The 21,185-nt window shown below is 33.0% G+C and overlaps 1 protein-coding gene across 1 annotated transcript in view; it reads left to right on the top strand.

Annotated features, from left to right (window-relative positions):
- Positions 1-21,185, top strand: part of LYST (lysosomal trafficking regulator) — a 190,352-nt gene that overhangs the window by 144,577 nt on the left and 24,590 nt on the right. The window contains exons 42-44 of the mRNA XM_074222963.1: positions 16,280-16,420; positions 18,101-18,318; positions 20,272-20,502. Coding sequence (XP_074079064.1) covers positions 16,280-16,420; positions 18,101-18,318; positions 20,272-20,502 — 590 coding nt within the window. The remainder of the gene's footprint in view (positions 1-16,279; positions 16,421-18,100; positions 18,319-20,271; positions 20,503-21,185) is intronic.

Below are 21,185 nucleotides of genomic sequence, written 5' to 3' on the forward strand. Positions count from 1 at the left end.
TCTGAAGTAGCCTGCATTCTTAATATGATTGAAACTTAGTCTTGTAGTTTCATTGGTAATTATTTTATTTAGAATATTTACATTTACAACATTCATTAGGAATTTTGGTCTTTTTAAGTTCTCTATTTTTAGTTTTATTAAAATGGGCATTTTATATTATATATATTAATAAATTCCACTTTGTCAGTTTTATTGGCATATAATTGGGCAATATGGATTCTCATCAATGCTTGTGATTCACCTTTTTTAATTTTTAGCATTGGTAATGTGATATTGGTAATTCTGGGTCAAAGAAATTTTCTTTTTTTAATAATCAAATTAACTAATGGTTAATCCCTCCCCCCTCCCAAAAAAATAGCTTCTAGTTTTATTTATTAATTTAATTGGGGGGGGGTCCAATTATGTTAACTCTCTTCTTGGAGTTTCAGGATTTCTATGTTGATGTTTGATTGGAGATTTTTAATTTGGGGTTTTGTAGTTTTTGACTTGCATGCCCCATTGACTGATCTCTTTAGCTTTTTTATTGATTTAAGTGTTTAGAGATATAAAATTTCCTCTAACTACCACTTTGACAACAATTGAAAAAATGTTGACATGTTATCTCATCAGTATTATGAAGTTTAATGAAATCATTGATTGTAGAATTTATTCAACCTAGTCATTCTTTTTTATCATTTTCGACATTTTTTTGTAAGAATCAGAACAAAAGAGGAAAAACATGAGAAAGAGAAAAAATTTAAAAAATGAAAATAATATGCTTGGATCTGCATCCATTGTTTGAATATGGATGGCATTTTTCATCACAAATCATTTAAAATTATCTTTGCTCACTGAACCGCTGAAAGTAGATAAATCTATCATAGTTGACCATCATACAATATTGCTGTTATTATGTACAGTGTTCTTCTGGTTCTGCTCACCATCAGTTCATATAAGTTTTTCCAGGTCTTCCTGAAATCCATCTGTTCATGATTTCTTAAAGATAGTAGTATTCCATATCATTCATATACCACATTTTATTCAGCCATTCCCCAGTTGATGGCATTCCTTTAATTTCCAATTCTTTGCCACTACTAAAAGAGCTACTATAAATATTTTTGTACATGTTCCTTTTCCCTATTTTATGATCTCTTTGGGATACAGACCTAGTAGTCAACCTAGTCATTCTTTAGAATTTAGTCCCAAATTTATTTTAATCTTTTCTTCAGTAATGTTTTATTAAGTATAATATTTGTTGAATTGTGGTCCATAAAAGATATATTAACATTTTTTCTGCCTTTGTGAAGTTTTTAATACCTTAATACATGGTCAGTTTTTGTGAAAGTGCTATGCCCCATTGCCTTAAATAAATAAAACTTTGTAAAGTTATCTATAGTTTTATTTATTAAAGAATGATCTTGAGACATTTTATTGAAGAAAACTAGTAGAAGGTTGTGTTTTGCCATTGCTCCTCAAATGCCGCCTTTTTTTTTTTTGCAAGGCATTGGGGTTAAGTGATTTGCCCAAGATCTCACAGCTAGGTAATTATTAAGTGTCTGTGGCCGATTGGAACTCAGGTCCTCCTGACTCCAGGACCGGCGCCTGTATCTACTGTACCACCTAGCTGCCTCCAAATGCCTTCTTATAATTAAGAGGCAGTAAAAGCAGAATTTTGTGTTCTCCGCAACTTTGAATTAGTTGTTTAAGAAACTGTGGTCTACTGTGGAAAATTACTTGAGAAATCTTATTCTCTTTTTTACTTTTTCATCAAAGATATCCTTAATATATGTATAAATCATTTACAAAAAGATTTTGTAGAGATGAGAAAAGTGTGGTCAATAATGGATCTTTTTGTCTTGGTTTTATTATGCTGCATAATTTTTCCTCCCTTTTAAGGGGGTATTTTCTCCTCATTCAAATATTTTGAAAAATACTCTTTCAAAATCATATCTTTTCAAACATGAAGTTCTTCTATATATACTTAGTCTGTTGTAGTTGCTCTCCTACCTTCATCTTTTTAAATGGCATGTCTACTTCCTCAGATTTCACATTGCATATAGAGGTATTTTAAGTTTAAATATAGATGTTCCATTGTCATTGATGATAAGAGATTACTATAGAAATACTGGAATAAATTTTTCATATTTTTTCCTACCAATTTCCATAAATACATTTATTATAATCTGACTTAGTTCAGTATCTTGTCAAACTTTCTAAAAATTTTACCTTTTCCATAGCCCACTGTTTTATAAGACGATATTCATCATGTTTTGCAAATTAGTTTACATTCTAAATCGATGTGACCCAAGTGTCTTTTTGCTTGGCAAAGAAAACATCTATCTAGATATATTTTAAATTTTAACTTAATAACCTTCAACTTATGATAATAATAATAATAATCTTCAATTTCAATTTATAAAGAAGAGGCAGAGCCAAGACGGCAAAATAAAGGCAGGTATTCACCTTAGTTTCCCCCCCCCCCAAATCCTTCAAAGACCTTTAAATTATGACTCTACACGAATTTTGGAGAGGCAAAACCCACAAAAGGACACAAGGAAACGATTTTTCAACCCAAGACAGTTTATAGGGTAGGCAAGAAAGTCGTGGACAGAGTACAAGAGAAGTGCAGTCCAGTGCAGATCTGGCCTCAGCAAAGCAACAGCAGGCCCATAGCAACTGAATCAGTGGCAGCAGCAGCAGCTTCCAGACCTCTTGGCCCACAGATGCCAAAGATGGCTTAGAAGGTCAGCTGAAAAGATATCTGTAATCCAGTGCCAATTGTATCAGTAGAGGCAGGGCCCCAGTGTACCAGGAACAGGCCTCTGGGTAACTGAATCAGCAGCTGGCACAAGGAGATTCCAGAGGTCTCTTTACCATCACTGAGGCAAGACTCTGTTCCTTTGCCCATACTCAGATCCAAGTTGCAGTCCTGAGTAGCAGTCTTAGGTGGAAGAGGTTCAGAGCTTGCAATTACAGTTCCAGGGTAGAAAAGAGTACTTGTGGTCACTCACAGACCAGACCACAGACCAGGAGAGTAGCAAACACAGCTCTCCTTAGGTCATACCCCATAGAAGAACTGAAAACTTAGAGTTTCCTAGAATATCTCTGAAAACAACTGCACAAAATCTTTGCAGTTTGGGACAATTTATCCCCTATCCTGGAAGCAGAGCCTTAATTTCACAAAGATTGAAATATCGAGTAATAGACTGGGAAAATGAGCAAACGAAAGGAAAAAAATCTGACCCTAGTAAAATATACAAGTTGCCAAGGAATGTCAAAACGCACATTCTGAAGAAGATAGCAAAGTCAAATCTCCTACATCCAAAGCCTCCAAGAAAAATATGAATTGGTCTCAGTCCATGGAAGAAATCAAAAAGGACTTTGAAAATCAAGTAAAGATGTAGAGAAAAAAACTGAAAATGAGAGCAATGCGAGAAAATCCTGAGAAATGAATCACAAAAAAAATTCTGAAGAAAATAACATCTTAAAAAACAGGCCAAATGGTAAAAGAAGTACAAAAACAGAACTGGCCAAATAGAAAAAAAGGCACAAAACTTTACCAAATAAAAAAATTCCTTTAAAAATTGGCCAAATGGGGTGGCTAGGTGGCGCAGTGGATAGAGCACCGGCCCTGGAGTCAAGAGTACCTGAGTTCAAATCCAGCTTCAGACACTTAATAATTACCTAGCTGTGTGGCCTTGGGCAAGCCACTTAACCCCATTGCCTTGCAAAAATTTAAAAAAAATTGGCCAAATGGAAAAGGAGATCCAAAAGCTCAATGAAGAAAACATTCCCTAAAAATTACAATTGAGTAAATGGAAGCTAATGATGATATAAGAAATCGAGAAACAATAAAACAACACCAAAAGAATAAAAACTAGAATACAATGTGAAATATCTCTGGAAAAACAAATGACCTGGAAAATAGATCCAGGAGAGATAATTTAACCTATTAATTAATTAACCTATGATCAAAAAAAAAAAGAATGAGGACACCATCTTTCAAGAAATTATCAAGAAAACTTGTCCTGATATTCTAAAATCAGAGGGTAAAATAGAAATTGAAAGAACACCACCTTAAAGAGATCTCAAAATGAAAACTCCCAGGAATATAATAATAGCCAAATTCCACATCTTCCACATCATGGGGAAAATATTGGAAGCAGCCAGAAAGAAACAAGGATAATACCAGATTTAGCAGCTTCTACATTAAAGGATCAGAGGATTTGAAATATGATATTCTGGAAAGCAAAAGAATTTGGATTGTAACCAAGAACCAATTGTCCAGCAAAATTGAACATAATTAGTCTTTCAGGGGAAAAGATAGAATGAAATAGGGAACTTTCAAACTTTGTTGATGAAAGATCAGAACTGAACTGAAATTTTGATTTTCAAATACAAGACTCAAGAGAAGCATTAAAAGGTAACCAGGAAAGGAAAATCATAAGTAATGGTAATGCAAAATCACAGATGTGAGCTGAATATGAAGGGTTAATATCTTTAAAAAAATAAAATTAAGAAGTGAGGAATGTACTGGGGGGGGGAAGAAGAATTGGAATGAGATAAATTATCTCATAAAAGAGGATTCTTACAGTGTAGAGGAAGAAGTGAATGAACCTTACGCTTATCATAATTGGCTCAGAGAGGGAACAATATGAAAATTTAATTGAGTATAGAAATCTTATTTTACTATTCAGGAAAGTCAGAGGGAAAGGTCAAATAAGAAAATGGGAGGGTGGAGTGTAAAGGGGGAAGGAAAGACAGATTAGGTTAAGGGGTAGCCAGCAACAAATTGCTTTGAGAAGGGATAGGGTAAAAGAAGAGATATGATGAAAGAAGAGAATAAATGGGCCCTAAAGGAGAAGTGGAAAAAGGGAATATGATAGAGGAAGTACAGTTAACAATAACTATTTGTGGGGGCAGAGCCAAGATGGTGGTGTGAAGGCAGGAATTCCCATAAACTCGTTCCCCCAAAAACACCAAAAACCGTCAAATTATGACTCTAGCCAAAATTTAGAGGGGCAGAACCCACAGAAAGACAATTTCCCAGTCCAAGACAACTTAGAAGTTCTGCAGGAAAGGTCTTTCACCAGGATCGGGGTTGTAGAGTCACAGCGCAGCCAGGCTGGGCACCTGGGTCCATGACAGAAGGGGTGGTTTCCAAACCTCTTGGCCCAGGGATCACCAGGGTCAGCCTGAAGGAATGGTGAGAGAACTCTGCCACACTAGAGTGAGTGCAGAGCAGAGCGCCAGCCTCAGAGCAGCCCTGTGGTGAGAACCTGCAATGGGAGTCAGCAGAGCCACCCAGCACTTACAGAACTCTCAGCCCATAGATGAAAAGAGGGTTGGGGAAGATGGCAGAGCCCTGGGGCAGGCCTCTACTGTTTGCCCACACTCAGATCCAGGTCGCAGTCTGGGCCCCACAACAGTACCATAGCCAAGCAGGGACCCTCCTCACAGCTCTAGGGCAGAGGGGAGGGCCTGAACACAGGCAAGAAAGTAGTCAGAGCTTCTCAAAAGACCGTGGAGGAATTAAGTCCCTGTGGGGTATCCCTAAACCCCCCAAATCCTTGGAAGTGCAGTCATAGGCTAAGGAAATGAGCAAACAACAGAAAAAAGAAGAATCTGACCATAGAAAATTACTTTGGTCCCATGAAAGATCAAAATACATACTCAGATGATGACAAAATCAAAGCTTCTGTATCCAGAGAAATCCAAGAGAAATAGAAAATGGGCTCAGGCTATGGATGAGCTCAAAAAAGACTTTGAAAAGCAATTAAAGAAAGTAGAGGAAAAATTTGGAGGAGAAATAAAAGTGATGCAGATAAATCATGAAAACCAAATCAAGAGCTTGGTGAAAGAAATACAAAAAACGACTGAAGAAAACAATATATTAAAAACCAGTTTAGACCAAATGGAAAAAAGCAACACAATGAGGAGAATGCCTTAAAAAGCAGCATTAACCAGCTGGAAAAGGAGATAAAAAAGCTCTCGGAAGAAAATAAATTCTTCAAATGTAGAATGGAACTAAAGGAAGCTGATGACTTTGCAAGAAATCAGGAAGAAATAAAAACTATACCCAAAAAAAGCAAAGATTAGAAGAAAATGTGAAATATCTCAATTTAAAAATTATTGGGATACCTGAAAGTCACAAACAGGAAATTGCCCTGAGACCCTAAAAGCAGAGGGTAAAATAGAAATTGAGGGAATTCACCAATCACCTCCTGAAAGAGATTCCAAAAGAAAACTCCAAATATAGCCAAATTCCCAAACTCCCAAGTCAAAGAGAAAATATTAAAAGCTACCAGAACCAAACAATTCAATACTGTGGCTCTATAGTCAGGATTACACAGGATCTGACAGCATCTACATTAAGGGCTTGTAGGACTTGTAATATAATATTCCGGAAGGCAAAAGATCTTGATTTACAAGAAGGAATCAACCATCCAGCAAAACTGAACTTCCTCTTTCAAGGGAAAAGGTGGACTTTCAATGAAATGGGGGACTTAACTTTTGAAATGACCAGAGCTGGACTCAGGTGAACAATACAGAGGGCAGATAAGGTCTAATTATGAGAAACTTAATGATGTTGAACTGTTTGTATTCCTGGTGGAATTATGATAAAGAAGACAACTCATCCCCGAGATAGAACCATTGGAATCTGAACACAGATTGAAGTACATTTTTTTTCTCTCTCACTATTCTTGGGGTTTCTCATCTTTCCCTGGGGGGGGGGGGGAGTTTATGTTTACTTTCACAACAAGATTATTGTAATAATATAAAATAAATAAACCAAAACTAAATAAATAAAATTTAAAAACTGATAAAGTTTTGAAGCAAATTTCTCTTATAAATGCCTCATTTCTCAAACATTTAAAGAATTGCATCATATTTATAAAAATACTAGCCAAGAATGAATCAAAGTTATCTATAATCATATAAAAAATGTTTTAACTTTAGAAACTTGGGCAGAATTGCATGAAATGATACAGATAAAGCAACACACTGGCCATGTCTGAAAAATATGTCTCATTCTGAACCTTTACTCCACCATCATTCTGTCAAAGAGTAGATTTACTTAGGCATCAGTTGGTCACTATATTTATTAGAGTTTTGGGAGTTGGTTTCCTTTACATTATTCTGATCACTGAATACATTTTTCTCCTAGTTTTGTTTTGCTTTTTTAATTTTATCTGTATCATTTCATGGAGTGCCTCTTGAGTTTCTCTGAATCCTTCATAGTCATCATTTTTATGATGTAGCAGTATATTTCTCTGTTCACCCATTTTTCAATTGATGGGCACCCCTCTTTATTTCTAGAGTTCTTTCTTACAATTAAAAATATTTTTAACCTTTTGGGTGTTTTTCCTCTCTTTCTTTGAAATTGTAATGGCGAAATCATAGGAAGAGTATGCACAGCTTAGTAAACTTGAGTATTTTTCCAAGTTACTGGGCATGTTTTTGGATAATATTTCTTTTTTTTGACTTTCTATCAGTTAAATGTTTGAATGAAATTATCATAAAGTCAATGGTTTTTCCTTTGTCCATATTCCTTGTTATTTTTATATAGTTAATAGTTTGCCTGAATGGTTTGGATTGAAGGTATTATGATATTTTGCATTGCCCTCTTTGCCTTCTTCATTATTGTCCTTTAATTATTTTTTATCTTTTATCTCATATTTATGATAATCTTTGTTCTATTAACTGATCATCTGACTGCTCTGAAATAACTCATATCAAAATGACATTCACATCAATTGTCATTTTTGCCTTTTCAAAGGAAATATAATTTTTGTAATATTGTTCATTGCTCACCATGTCTCATGCTCTTCTTGAAAAAAGTATTAAGGAAACATAGATACTAATCTTCTCTGAACCAAATCTTTTCCTTTTTTTCATTTCTTAATCCTGAATCAGATTTTCCAACCCATCTTTTATTATTTCTCCTTTACCTTACTTCATTTTGAAGTAACCAAGTGTCTATGTCTATGTTGATTTGATTTGAATTTTAAATTTCTTTGTAGAATTTTTTACTTCTTTATCTACTGTAATAAATGCTGGTGCAAAAGCAAGTTATTTTCAGAATTTTGCTTATATTTTATCAGGATCTTTGCTAAGGAAATCTTAACAGTATTTCTTTTTTTTGTATTTGGGCTTTTGACAAAACCATCTCTTTTATCTCTTTCTTCAAGAAAAATGTAATTATCTTTTTGTTTAGCTGTTTACATTTTCAGTAAAAATATCCATATAAATTTGATTCATTACTTTTATATATTAAACAAAAATCTTAAATTTAGAGTTCAGCTATTAAATTGCCCAAGGCCACACAGTAATATTTTCTTTTATTTCATGAGTTGTTGCCATAACTAAAGAATTTGTCATGTAGTAGTCCACCAACTAATCTTTATAATATGTTAGATTGTTCCAGAACCTGCCTTCTGACAACATCCTTTTTTTGAACCCAGGGTCACTTCTCAAACCACTATTGCTTTTCCAGAAGAATTCTAACCCATTCTACTGTGTTGCAAAATTTTTTAAAGAGTGCCAGAATTTTCACTGTACTGGCTCACCTGTACAACACAGTGAGGTATTTTGGAATATGAAATTTTGATTGATTATTTAGGCTTACATATAGAAGCTAACTTAGAAGTGGTGTAGACTCAGGGGATTATCAAATTAATTATACTTTTTTAGAATTACGTTTCTGTGGCAGTTATTCTGGAACTATATAACATTGTAAGTATAAAACAGAATATAGGGCATGTGATCATCTTAAAACCCATCTAAGATGAGTTCAGGATTTGGGGACACCAGTATTATGAAACCAAAAGTGTTTCTGCACATGTACAACCCCCAAAGATAAGATTAAAATGAAATGCAAGTTTCAAATAGTTTCTAGATATTCAAGTAACTGATTGGTTTGACAAAAAAAAAAATATTCATTAATTCTTAATTATTCAACCAAATGAGAGAAAAAAATTACAGAATCTTGGGAGTTGAAAGAGACTTCAGAGGTCATCCAACCTCTCTCCCAGTGCAATAATATTATCCTAACAAGCTTTGATTTTCTGACTTTTCATGTACATATAAGATAAAGAATGGAAATGAAGTGAGAAAATTCATCATTTTGAGATTTAGTATTAAAATAAGACTTTGAGCAGGTCACTTTTAATCCTCCAAGCCTTAGTAACTTCACCTGTAGAAAAAAGATTTGGTTGGATTAGATGATTTCTGATGTTTCCAATTCTAAATTCCAGTCCTATGAGGAACTTATTATTTCACAGGCAAGTAACCCATCCAATGTTTAAACAGCTCTTATTATTAGAAAATTTGTCCTTATGTTTAAAAATGTCTTCCTTTAATGTCCTGCCACTGTCTGGTTTTTACCATTTTAGAGCTATTTATAAATTGAATAATATTCAACTTATAAATTGAATACAAATAGGCTTTGAGAAATTTTATGATAGCTTTTACATCCCATGTCCAATTACAACTTGTTTTAATAATTATTAAAACAAGTTATAATTGGATGTTAAGGGAAACAATGACAGTATTAAATCTTTTTTAATCATATTCATTTGAGTTACAGATCCTTATTAAGTAAGTCAGCAAATGAATTTTATTTTTAATTTTTAAAAATTCATTTCATTATTTTCAATTACATGCAAAGATAGTTTTCAACATTCACCCTTTTGCAAACTTTTAAGTTATACATTTCTCTCAATTTCCAATTCTTTTCCTCCACAAAAAGAGCTGCTATAAATATTTTTGAACGTGTGGGATTTTTTACCCTTTTTTTAATAGCCTCTTTGGGATACAGACCCAGTACTTGTATTGCTAAATCAAAAAATATGCAGTTTTATTGCCCTTTGGATCTCATTCCAAATTGCTCTCCAGAATTGTTGGATTAGTTTATTATAACTCTACCAACAGGTACATTAGTGGCCCAGTTTTCCCACAGTCTTTCAAACATTGATCATTTTCCTTTTTTTTTTTTGTCATTTTAACCAATCAGATAAGTGTGAATTGCTTCCTTAGTTTTAATTTTCATTTCTCTCATCAATAATGATTTGGAGCATTTTTTCATGAGTATAGATAAATTTGACTCAGTTCTCTCTCTCTTCATATACATATATATATGTGTGTATATATATATATATATATATATATATATACACAAATATATCTTAGAAATGAATCCTTTCTCAAAAACACTTGCTTTGATAATTGTTTCCCAGCTTTCTGCATTCTTTCTAATCTTAGTTACATTGTTTTTATTTGTGCAAAACCTTTTTTAATTTAATGTAGTTGAAATTATCCATTTTGCAATTCATATTGTTCTCTATCTCTCATTTGGTCATAAACTCCATAGATCTGACACATAGACTATTCCTTATTCTCTTAATTGGCTTATGGTATCAAGCATCTTGAATCCTGTACCTATTTCAACCTTTTCTTGGTATAGGTTGTGAGATGTGGGTCTGTGCCTAGTTTTTGCCACACTATTTTCCAGTTTTCTCAGCAGTTTTTGTCAGTTAGTGAATACTTATCCCAGAAGTTGGAGTCTTTGGGTTTATCAAACAGTAGATTACTATAGTCACTTATTACTGTTCCTTTCATTCTTAATCTATTTCTCTAATTCATTTCTGTATTTCTTAGCCACTATCAGACAGCTTTTATGACTGCCACTTTATAATATAGGTTTTTTTCATTAATTCCATTGATATTTTTCACCCATTGTCTCCCGACAAATTTTGTTGCTATTTTTCTCTAAATCTAGTAAAATAATTTTTGGAGGTGTTATTAGTATGGCACTGAATAATCTATTTTAGATAGAATTATCATTTTTCTAAAATTAGCTTAGCCTTCTTATGAGCAACTTGATATATCATTTTCCAGTTGTTTAGATCTGACTTTGTGTGAAAAGTATTTTGCAACTGTGTTCATAAAGTTTCTGCATATGTCTTGGGAGGTGGATTCCCAAGGATTTTGTTTTCTACAGTTACATTAAATGGAATTTCTCTATCTCTTGCTGTTGGTTGGACTTTATTGGTAATATATGAAAATGTTGATGGATTTATTTTATATCCTGCCATTTTGCTAAAATTGTTAATTATTTCAAATAGTTTTAAATTGATTTTCTAGGGTTCTCTTAAGCATATCTACACAGTGAGAGTTTGGTTTTCTCATTGCTTATTCTAATTCCTTCAATTTCTTTTTCTTTTCCTATTGCTAAAGATAACATTTCTAATACAATATTGAATAATAGTGTTGATAATGAGCATCTTTTGTTTCACCCCTAATCTTACTGAGAATATTTCTAGTTTATCCCCATTATCTATAATACTTGCTGATAGTTTTTAGTGCTGATAGTACAACTTATCATTTTAAAGAAAACTCCATTTATTCTTATGTTCTCTAGTGTTTTTTATAGGAATAGGTGCTGTATTTGTCAAAGGTTTTTCCCAACATCTATTAAGATAATCGTGTGATTTCTATTAATTTTGTCATTGATATGGTCATTCAATGCTGTTTTCCTAATATTGAGCCATCTGTATATATCCCTATAAATCCTGCCTGATTATACTGTACTCTCCTCATCATAACTTGCTATAATCTCTGCTAAATTTTTATTTATAATTTTTACATCAATGTTCATTAGGAGATTGATCTGTAATTTCTTTGTCTGTTTTGGCTCTTCCTGATTTTGGTATCAGTACCATACTGATACCATAAAAGGAATTTGGCAGAACTCTTTTTTTGTTAAAGATTTTATTTATTTTGAGTTTCACAATTTTTCCCTAATCTTACTTCCCTCCCCCCACCCCCACAGAAGGCAATTTGGCAGTCTTTACATTGTTTCCATGGTATACATTGATCCAAATTGAGTATGATGAGAGAGAAATCATATCCTTAAGGAAGAAATATAAAGTATAAGAGATAGAAAGAACAGGCTCATTTTTTTTTCTGAATTAAAGGTAATCATCCTTGGTCTTTGTTCAAACTCCACAGTTGTTTCTCTGGATACAGTTGGTATTCTCCATTGCAGAGAGCCCCAAATTGTCCCTGGTTGTTGCCCTGATGGAATGAGCAAGTCCATTAAGGTTGATCATCACCCCCATGTTGCTGTTAGAGTCTACAGTGTTTTTCTGGTTCTGCTCATCTCACTCAGCATCAGTTCATGCAAATCCCTCCAGGCTTCCCTGAATTCCCATCCCTCCTGTTTTCTAATGGAATAATAGTGTTCCGTGACATACATATACCACAGTTTGCTTAGCCATTCCTCAATTGAAGGACATTTATTTAATTTCCAATTCTTTGCCACCACAAACAGGGCTGCCATGAATATTTTTGTGCGAGTGATGTTTTTACCCTTTTTCATGATCTCTTCAGGGTATAGACCCAGTAGTGGTATTGTTGGATCAAAGGCTATGCACATTTTTGTTGCCTTTTAGGCATAGTTCCAAATTTCTCTCCAGAAAGGTTGGATGAGTTCACAGCTCCACCAAAAATGTATTAGTGTCCCAGATTTCCCACAACCCTTCCAACAATGATCATTATCCTTTCTGGTCATATTGGCCAGTCTAGAGATGTGAGGTGGTAGCTCAGAGAAGCTTGCATTTCTCTAATAAGTAATGATTTAGAGCAATTTTCATATGACTATGGATTGCTTTGATCTCCTCATCTGTAAATTGCCTTTGAGTATCCTTTGACCATTTGTCAATTGGGGAATGGCTTTTAAAAAAAAATATGACTCAGTTCTCTGTATATTTTAGAAATCTTGAGTCCTTCTCAGAAACATTAGTTGTAAAGATTGTTTCCCAGTTTACTACATTTCTTTTGATCTTGGTTAGGTGGTTTTGTCTGTGCAAAAGCTTTTTAATTTAATGTAATCAAAATCATTTGGTTTGTTTTTAGTGATGTTCTCCATCTCTTCCTTAGTGATAAGCTGCTTCCCTTTCCATAGATCTGACAGGTAAACTAGTCCTTGATCTTCTAATTTGCTTATAGTATCGTTTTTTATGTCTAAATCCTGTATTCATTTGTATATTATCTTGGTATAGGGTGTGAGGTGTTGGTCTAATATAAGTTTCTTCCATACTAACTTCCAATTTTACCAGCAGTTTTTATCAAAGAGAGAGTTTTTATCCCAATAGCTGGACTCTTTGGTTTATCAAACAGCAGATTGCTATAATCATTTCCTGCTGTTGCACCTAGGCTATTCCACTGGTGCACCACTCTGTTTCTTAGCCAATACCAGAAAGTTTTGATGACTGATGCTTTATAATATAATTTTAGATCAGGTAGGGCTAAGCCCCCTTCTTTTGCACTTTTTTTCATTAAATCCCTGAAAATTCTTGACTTTTCACTTCTCCATATGAATTTACTTACCACTTTTTCTAACTAATTAAAGTAATTTTTTGGAATTTTGATTGGTATGGCACTAAAAAGGTAGTTTAGTTTTGGTAGAATTGTCATTTTTATTTTATTAAACTCTTACCTATCCATGAACAGTTGATGTTTGCCCAGTTATTTAAATCTGATTTAATTTGTGTGAGAAGTGTTTTATAATTGTTTTCAAAAAGTTTCTGAGTCTGCATTGGTAAATAGACTCCCAGGTATTTTATATTGTCTGAGGTTACCTTGAATGGGATTTCTCATTCTAGCTCTTTCTGCTCTATCTTGCTAGTCATATATAGAAAAGTTGAGGATTTATGCGGGTTTATTTAATATCCTGCAACTTTGCTAAAATTGCTAATTGTTTCCAGTAGTTTTTTGGATAATTTCTTGGGATTCTCTAGGCATACCATCATGTCATCTGCAAAGAGTGAGAGTTTTGTCTCTTCCTTCCCAATGCTAATTCCTTTAATTTTTTTTCTTCTCTAATTGCTGAAGCTAACATTTCTAATATGATATTGAATAGTAGTGATGATAATGGGCATCCTTGTTTCACCCCTGATCTTATCAGGAATGCCTCTAGCCTCTCCCCATTGAATATAATGCTTGTTGATGGTTTCAGATAGATACTGTTTATTATTCTAAGGAACAGTCCATTTATTCCATACTAACTTTAGTTTAGTGTCTTTAGTAGGAATGGGTGCTATATTTTGTCAAAAGTTTTTTTTCAGCATCTATTGATATGATCATATAATTTCTGATAGGTTTGTTGTCGATATAATTGATTATACTAACAGTTTTCCTAATATTGAACCAACCCTGCATTCCTGGGATGAATCCTACTTGGTCAAAATGTTTTATCCTAGTGATAACTTGTAATCATTTTGCTAAGATTTTATTTAAGATTTTTGCATCTATATTCATCAGGGAGATAGGTCTATAATTTTCTTTCTCTGTTTTTAACTTTTCCTGTTTTAGGTGGCAGAACTCTTTGACCATTTTTCAAATAAGTTATATAGAATTGGAATTAATTATTCTTTAAATGTTTGGTAGAATTCACTTGTAAATCCATCTGTTCCTGGAGATTTTTCCTTAGGAAGTTTATTGATGGCTTGTTCAATTTTTTTTTCTGAAATGGGACTATTTATGTATTTTTTTTTACTCTTCTGTTAATGTGGGCAGTTTATATTTTTTGTAAATGTTCACTTAAATTGTCATATTTGTTGACAAAATAGTTCTGAATTATTGCTTTAATTTCCTCCTCATTGGTGGTAAGTTCACCCTTTTCATTTTTGATATTAGGTAATTTTGTTTCTTCTCTTTTTAATCAGATTAACCAAAGGCTTATCTATTTTATTGTTTTTTCTCATAATGCTATTTCTTAGTTTTATTAGTTCAATAGTTTTCTTACATTCAATTTTACTAATTTCTTCCAATTCTACCAATTTGGTATTGGGGATTTTTAATTTGTTCTTTTCCCAGATCTTTTAGTTGCATACCAATTCATTTATCTCCTCTTTCCCCATTTTATTCATATAAGGATTTAGAGATTTTCTCCTAAAAACTGCTTTGACAACATTCCACAAATTTTGGTATTCTGTCTCATCATTACCATTGTCTTGGATGAAACTGTTAATTCTATATTTTGTTATTTGATCCACTCATTCTTTAAAATTAGGTTATTTAGATTCCAATTAATTTTTAGTTTATTTTTCTATGGCCCCTTATTACATGCAATTTTTATTGCATTATAATCTGAAAAGGCTGTATTTAAAATTTCTGCTTTTCTGCAATTGATTGTGAGGTTTTTATGCTCTAATATTTAGTAAATGATAACAAGGGATATTATTTAAAGGTAACCAAAAGAGATTTTTAAAAATTCTACCAGATAGTAGATAATGAAAATTTTTACTGTCTTTATGAAAATTAAAATGCTGACTTTTTAAGTTTCCTTCTGTTTAGTTCACTGAATTTAATTGTTGTTTTGCAGTCATTTTCAATCACATCTGACTCTTTGTGATCCCATTTGGGGTTTTCTTAGCAAAGATACTATAATGGTATGCCTGTTCTTTCTCCAGCTCATTTTACAATTGAGGAAATTTAAGACAAGCAGGATTAACTGACTTGCCCAGGATTTCATAGCCACTAAGTGAGATTGGCTTTGAACTCAGGAAGATGAGTCTTCCTTATTTTAGGTCTGGTGTTCTATTCACTGTGTCACCTAATTGTCAGCATTTAATAGGCTGCACTTTAAATAAACTGCTCCCAAGAAATTAGTTTTATTATAGAGAACAATAAATTGAACCGTAGCAAGTCAAATAAGCATATTTAGGCATCTAATATATTATGGAATTTTGGGTCATATAGAGCTAATATCATTACTTCTTTAAGATACTGTCCATGATTATTATCTTGATTAAAATTGTGATAGATTTTGACCCCTGTGGAAAGGTTGATAAACTGTGAGATAACTGAAATTATTGATTATCATCTACAATCAGGATGAAATAACTGTAGAATTTGAGGTCTTATGAGGAAAACTTAAAATTTTGAATTTTCAACATCCCACAGTGTCTGTTGTTTCAAAGTAGAGATAAAAGAATCAGGATTTTACCTAATTACAGTTTTAGATCTTCATCTCAGTTTTTCATCATAAAGGCAGCATAATAGAGGTTAAAAACTAATTCATGTAGGGTTTCCAAAGTATCATTTATATTAAAACATTTCATTTTCAAAGATATATATTTAATGCTGAGAAATTAATCACCCTTTTTTTTGAACTACTGACTGAGAATAATATATTTTTCTTTAACTATTTGAAGTAGTAAAACCACATTCATTACCAGTGGAAACAATAATTTTTAATTTTAATTATAACTAAATTACTTGATTTCCTTTATAGACCAAAGTTTTGATATACCAGACAGGACTTTTCATTCTACAAATACAACATGGCGTCTGTCATCTTTTGAATCCATGACTGATGTAAAAGAACTAATTCCCGAGTTTTTCTACTTACCAGAGTTCTTGGTTAACCGGGAAGGTAAAGTATTAAATAATTTCAAATTGACATTTTTTTGTAAGATTATTTCTAGGTTGGGTGTTGGCAAATTGTTACTGGCTATAGGACAAAGGTGAAAGAAATTTAAAAGAGGATGGAAGAGAGTTATGTTGTTTCAGGAAGAGGTTGAGATAGAGGGGATAGTGTGTAACCAATGTGGAACTGTTGGCCTAGAAAAGATGTGAGGGATGGAAGGGATGGAATTCAAGGGGAGGATAAAAAATAGATTTAGGGTTGTATGGTTGAGGGGAAAATGGAAAATTAAAAAATTTTGATCAAATAAAGGAATTTTGGAATTCATAAACATGACAGTGGAGCACTTATGGGAAATGACAAGATTAAGAGTATAGCCATTTCCATGGATAGTGGAAGTAGAGTGGAAGAATGGGTGCCAATTAAGGAACTGAGAAGTTAAGAGTATCTGAAGGATTATTGATAGCTATATTGGAGTTCCCTAATGTTAAAAATAGTCCTCCATTGAATTGAGGAATGGAAAGAGATATAAATGAAAAAATGCAACTTGTACAGGAAAGAGTCCCAAGGTTGATTCAGTGTTGTCAAGAGTGAGCTGGGTTTTAGGAAATGCCACAGAGTAGAAGTGAAAAAAGGAAAAAAGGTGGAAGGAAGTTATTTGATTCTGGAACAGGCATTTCAAAGAGCACAGTGGAAGGATACAGATCTGAAATTGGACATCAAGGGGTACGCTTGAGGGAGTTGGGAGTAAGTCTCTGAGCAATTAGGGTAGGGAACGCGGTTTGTGCACAGCTAGCCTAGGGTTCACAAACCCTGGGATTCGGTGAGTATAAAGGAATGAGTCATTCCATTGAGGAGAGATCCATTGAGAAAGGCATGTATTTAGATTGTTGAAGGTCCTCTATCATTATGTCAAGTGTCTTGTCCTAGGAGACATACTTCACAGCAGCCAGGAACAAGAAGAGGTACATGGGTAGCTTCAGGGAGGCTAGGATGGAGATAGGAGATGGTAGTATAAGGCTGGGAAACTAAAGAAGCTATGGTGACAAGAATGGAATCCTAAAGCTGGTGACCTGGGTCTGATCCCTAAGACAACAGCAGGTACACTGAAGAAGGCCCTGGGGGCAAAGTTGTACAGTAGTTGACAACTTGGATAATATATTTTACCTGAAAATTCAGAAATTTTATGAGGGTTTTTTTTTTACAAGAAAGATTTAATGTTTCTTTGAAACTGTGATTCTTGAAAAAATATATCCAGTATCAAGAAAATAGCTTTAGAATTTTTTTAAATACCATTAATAAACTCAGAAATATAGCAAAGCTCAAACAGAATTCAGTGTATATTTCTCAATTGAATATCTATCCTAGTACTTTCTACATTTGGAAATCTGACTGGTGAAATTGATGCAATATCTCTTTACTTTTTGTTCTCTAGTGTGATTGCAAAGTAATAAAAGGATAAGGCTACAAGATCTCCAAACACATTATGATGCCATTTATTCATGTAATATTGGATAAGGGGTAACCAGTAGTGAAATTGAATATTTCTTATTCACAGATAACTTCTTTGTTTTATTTTTTTGGGATAGTAGAAGAAAAGCTTGAAGTAGATTTTCAGATTCTTGACATCGAGTATATGAATGTGATAATACATGTCTTCCTATAAATGAACCGTCTTTCTTTTTTTAGGTTTTGATTTTGGGGTCCGCCAGAATGGTGAACGAGTTAATCATGTCAACCTTCCCCCATGGGCTCGTAATGATCCTCGTCTTTTTATCCTCATACATCGCCAGGCTCTGGAGTCTGACCATGTGTCTCAAAATATTTGTCAGTGGATTGATTTAGTATTTGGGTATAAGCAAAAGGGCAAGTCTTCTGTTCAAGCCATTAATGTTTTTCATCCAGCTGTAAGTGCCATTTGTTTCTGTTACAGAAAAGCCGACTCTTTTTTTAAATTTTAATTATCAAGTATATTCCTTTAAAATATTTAAGTTATCCCCAAAAGAGAGAAATTAAGAACGCCACTGTGTTTTCTTAGATTTTGACCAAGGATTTTTTTCATGGTTTATGTATTCAAATGCCTGCAACAAAGATTAATAATATAAATATCATTAATTTTCTTTTTTGTATATCTCTTTTGCGCATACGCTTATCCAAAATAATAGAAACAAGGTTAACATGGCTTTTTTAATAGTAAACCTGGCTAAAATATGAGTAAGAAATAATACTGAAATTATAAAACTAAACCTTTTTGTTATTTAAAAAACCAACTTTTACTTAAGGAATAATGTTTGTTTCTTTATTTTAATTGTCTTTATTATAGTTTTAGTGTTAGAATTCCAAGGAGAAAGTTGGCTTTTCAGAAATTGGCTCATCAAGAACTTGGAATTTTTTTTGATGACATATTTAAGAATTCTCACATTATCTTCCAGAAACAGAAGTCAAAAACTTTCTAAAAGCATAATCTCTGAATTTAGTTCTTCTCTATAGCCTTTGAAGTTATTCATATAGCACTTCACATGAAAAGTTCATGTCCTTTTGAAATATAACATACAACTAATTTCCATTTCAGTAGGTCTTTTCCATGACTGTTAGACTATAAAATCTGGCTAACACAAAATATACAGTTGTTTCAAATGTTCACCAAAAATTAATTATCTAAAAGAGCCATATGAAATGCTTTTCCTAATCAAATTTACCTGTTCAATGATAACTCTCATACTGCACTTTTTTAGCAAATGCTTAATGTAGATATTCAAGATAGACTTGAATTTCAAAACATGATAAGCCAAGTAAAAACATAAAAGATAGGATTTAAATAGAAACTTTTATGACTACTAATTCTAAAGTAAGATGTTAGATAATCATTTAATTTTTGAAACTGCTTTAAAAATTTGTTTAGGAACAAAGAAAATTTATATTTAATTTATAAATTAAATTTATATTTAATTTACATAGATTTCTATATTTATATTTAATTTATAAATATAGATTTCTATATATCCAGATAGAGAGAGAGACGATAGATAGATAGATAGATAGATAGATAGATAGATAGATAGATAGATAGATAAAATACTAAGCATTAGATAGTGCTAGGAGAATATGTTCAAAGTGAATTTGATCTGTATTTAATATATCTATACTCCTGCTTTAATCTTTAAAACACATAGATATAAATCAAACATAATAGGTCATAAAATCAGTAAACAAAATTTCATAGTATTTCACATTAAAGAACTCAAATTTTTCATTAATTACTTCCATAGAATGCCATTTCATAGCTGCATTGGTTATCTACCTGCACTTCATTTAATTGAACTATATCACTTACTTTTTTGCACAGTACAATTAAATAAAACAATGAGTTTTTCAGACTTTAATATTGGTACATGGAAAGAAATCCTTTTACTCATATCTGTAATTATGTTTTAAAAAATGTTTTAATGCCAAAATTACACATAACATTCCTCAACCAGAATTATCATTTATGATTTTGTTGAGGTAATTGCTGATTAATGAAATGATTAAGAGCATTTTAATTTTGGATCATGATTAATTTAAGATTAAACTATCACCTGGGCGGCTAGGTGGCATAGTGGATGGGTGGCTAGGTGGCGTAGTGGATAAAACACCGGCCTTGGAGTCAGGAGTACCTGGGTTCATATCCGGTCTCAGACACTTAACAACTACCTAGCTGTGTGACCTTGGGCAAGCCACTTAACCCCATCTGCCTTGCAAAAAAAAAAAAGATTAAACTATCACCTAAAGAATGAAACTAACATTGGAAATTTAATGTGAATATTTTTTTCTTTGATTTTGTTTTATGTAAGACTTGTCTCTCTTCTTTTCCCATTCAGACATATTTTGGAATGGATGTGTCAGCAGTTGAGGATCCAGTTCAGAGAAGAGCACTAGAAACAATGATAAAAACCTATGGTCAGACACCTCGGCAATTATTTCACACAGCTCACGCAAGCAGGCCCGGATCCAAACTTAGTATTGAAGGAGAACTTCCTGCTGCTGTGGGGTTGTTTGTACAGCTTGCTTTCAGGGAAACCCGCGAACCTGTTAAAGAAGTTATCTATCCAGTATGTTTGGTTGTTTTTTAAATAATAAATCCTTATTCCATTTTGCATGGTGATGAGTTAATTTGAACAATTTAAGTTTATCTGTATTGTCATCAGTTCTGCTATTTTAGACTGTAGATTTGCATCAAACAAAATATTAACTTGGCAAAGAACTAAGGGAGAATTCTACAGAAATATATGCATATAAGTGGTTAGGAATAATTATATTTCAACCACTTATATATTTCTAATTTAATATATAGAGTTTTAAGAATTCCTTTAGTACTTTATAGAAAGTCTGTAATACTTTACATTAAAGGACTTGGTGGCAAAAGTCAAGTCTGAACCATATAAACGTTTTGAAAAAAGTATCAAGAATCTCAAGCCAACAGAATATCATTTTAGATCTGCACTTTTAACACTTAACTCCTAAGTAACCCAAAAAAACAAAAGAATCTACTCCCAAAAATTCAAGGCAGTTTCAAATAGGATCTAGTTCAGTAATGCTTATTTCAAATTCACTTTGAAAATAATATAAGCAAGTTTCATTGAAAATTGCCATGGGGGGGGCGGCTAGGTGGCGTAGTGGATAAAGCACCGGCCTTGGAGTCAGGAGTACCTGGGTTCAAATCCGGTCTCAAACACTTAATAATTACCTAGCTGTGTGGCCTTGGGCAAGCCACTTAACCCCATTTGCCTTGCAA

This window comes from Macrotis lagotis, chromosome 2 (assembly GCF_037893015.1).
Source record: "Macrotis lagotis isolate mMagLag1 chromosome 2, bilby.v1.9.chrom.fasta, whole genome shotgun sequence".
Lineage (NCBI taxonomy): Eukaryota > Metazoa > Chordata > Mammalia > Peramelemorphia > Peramelidae > Macrotis > Macrotis lagotis.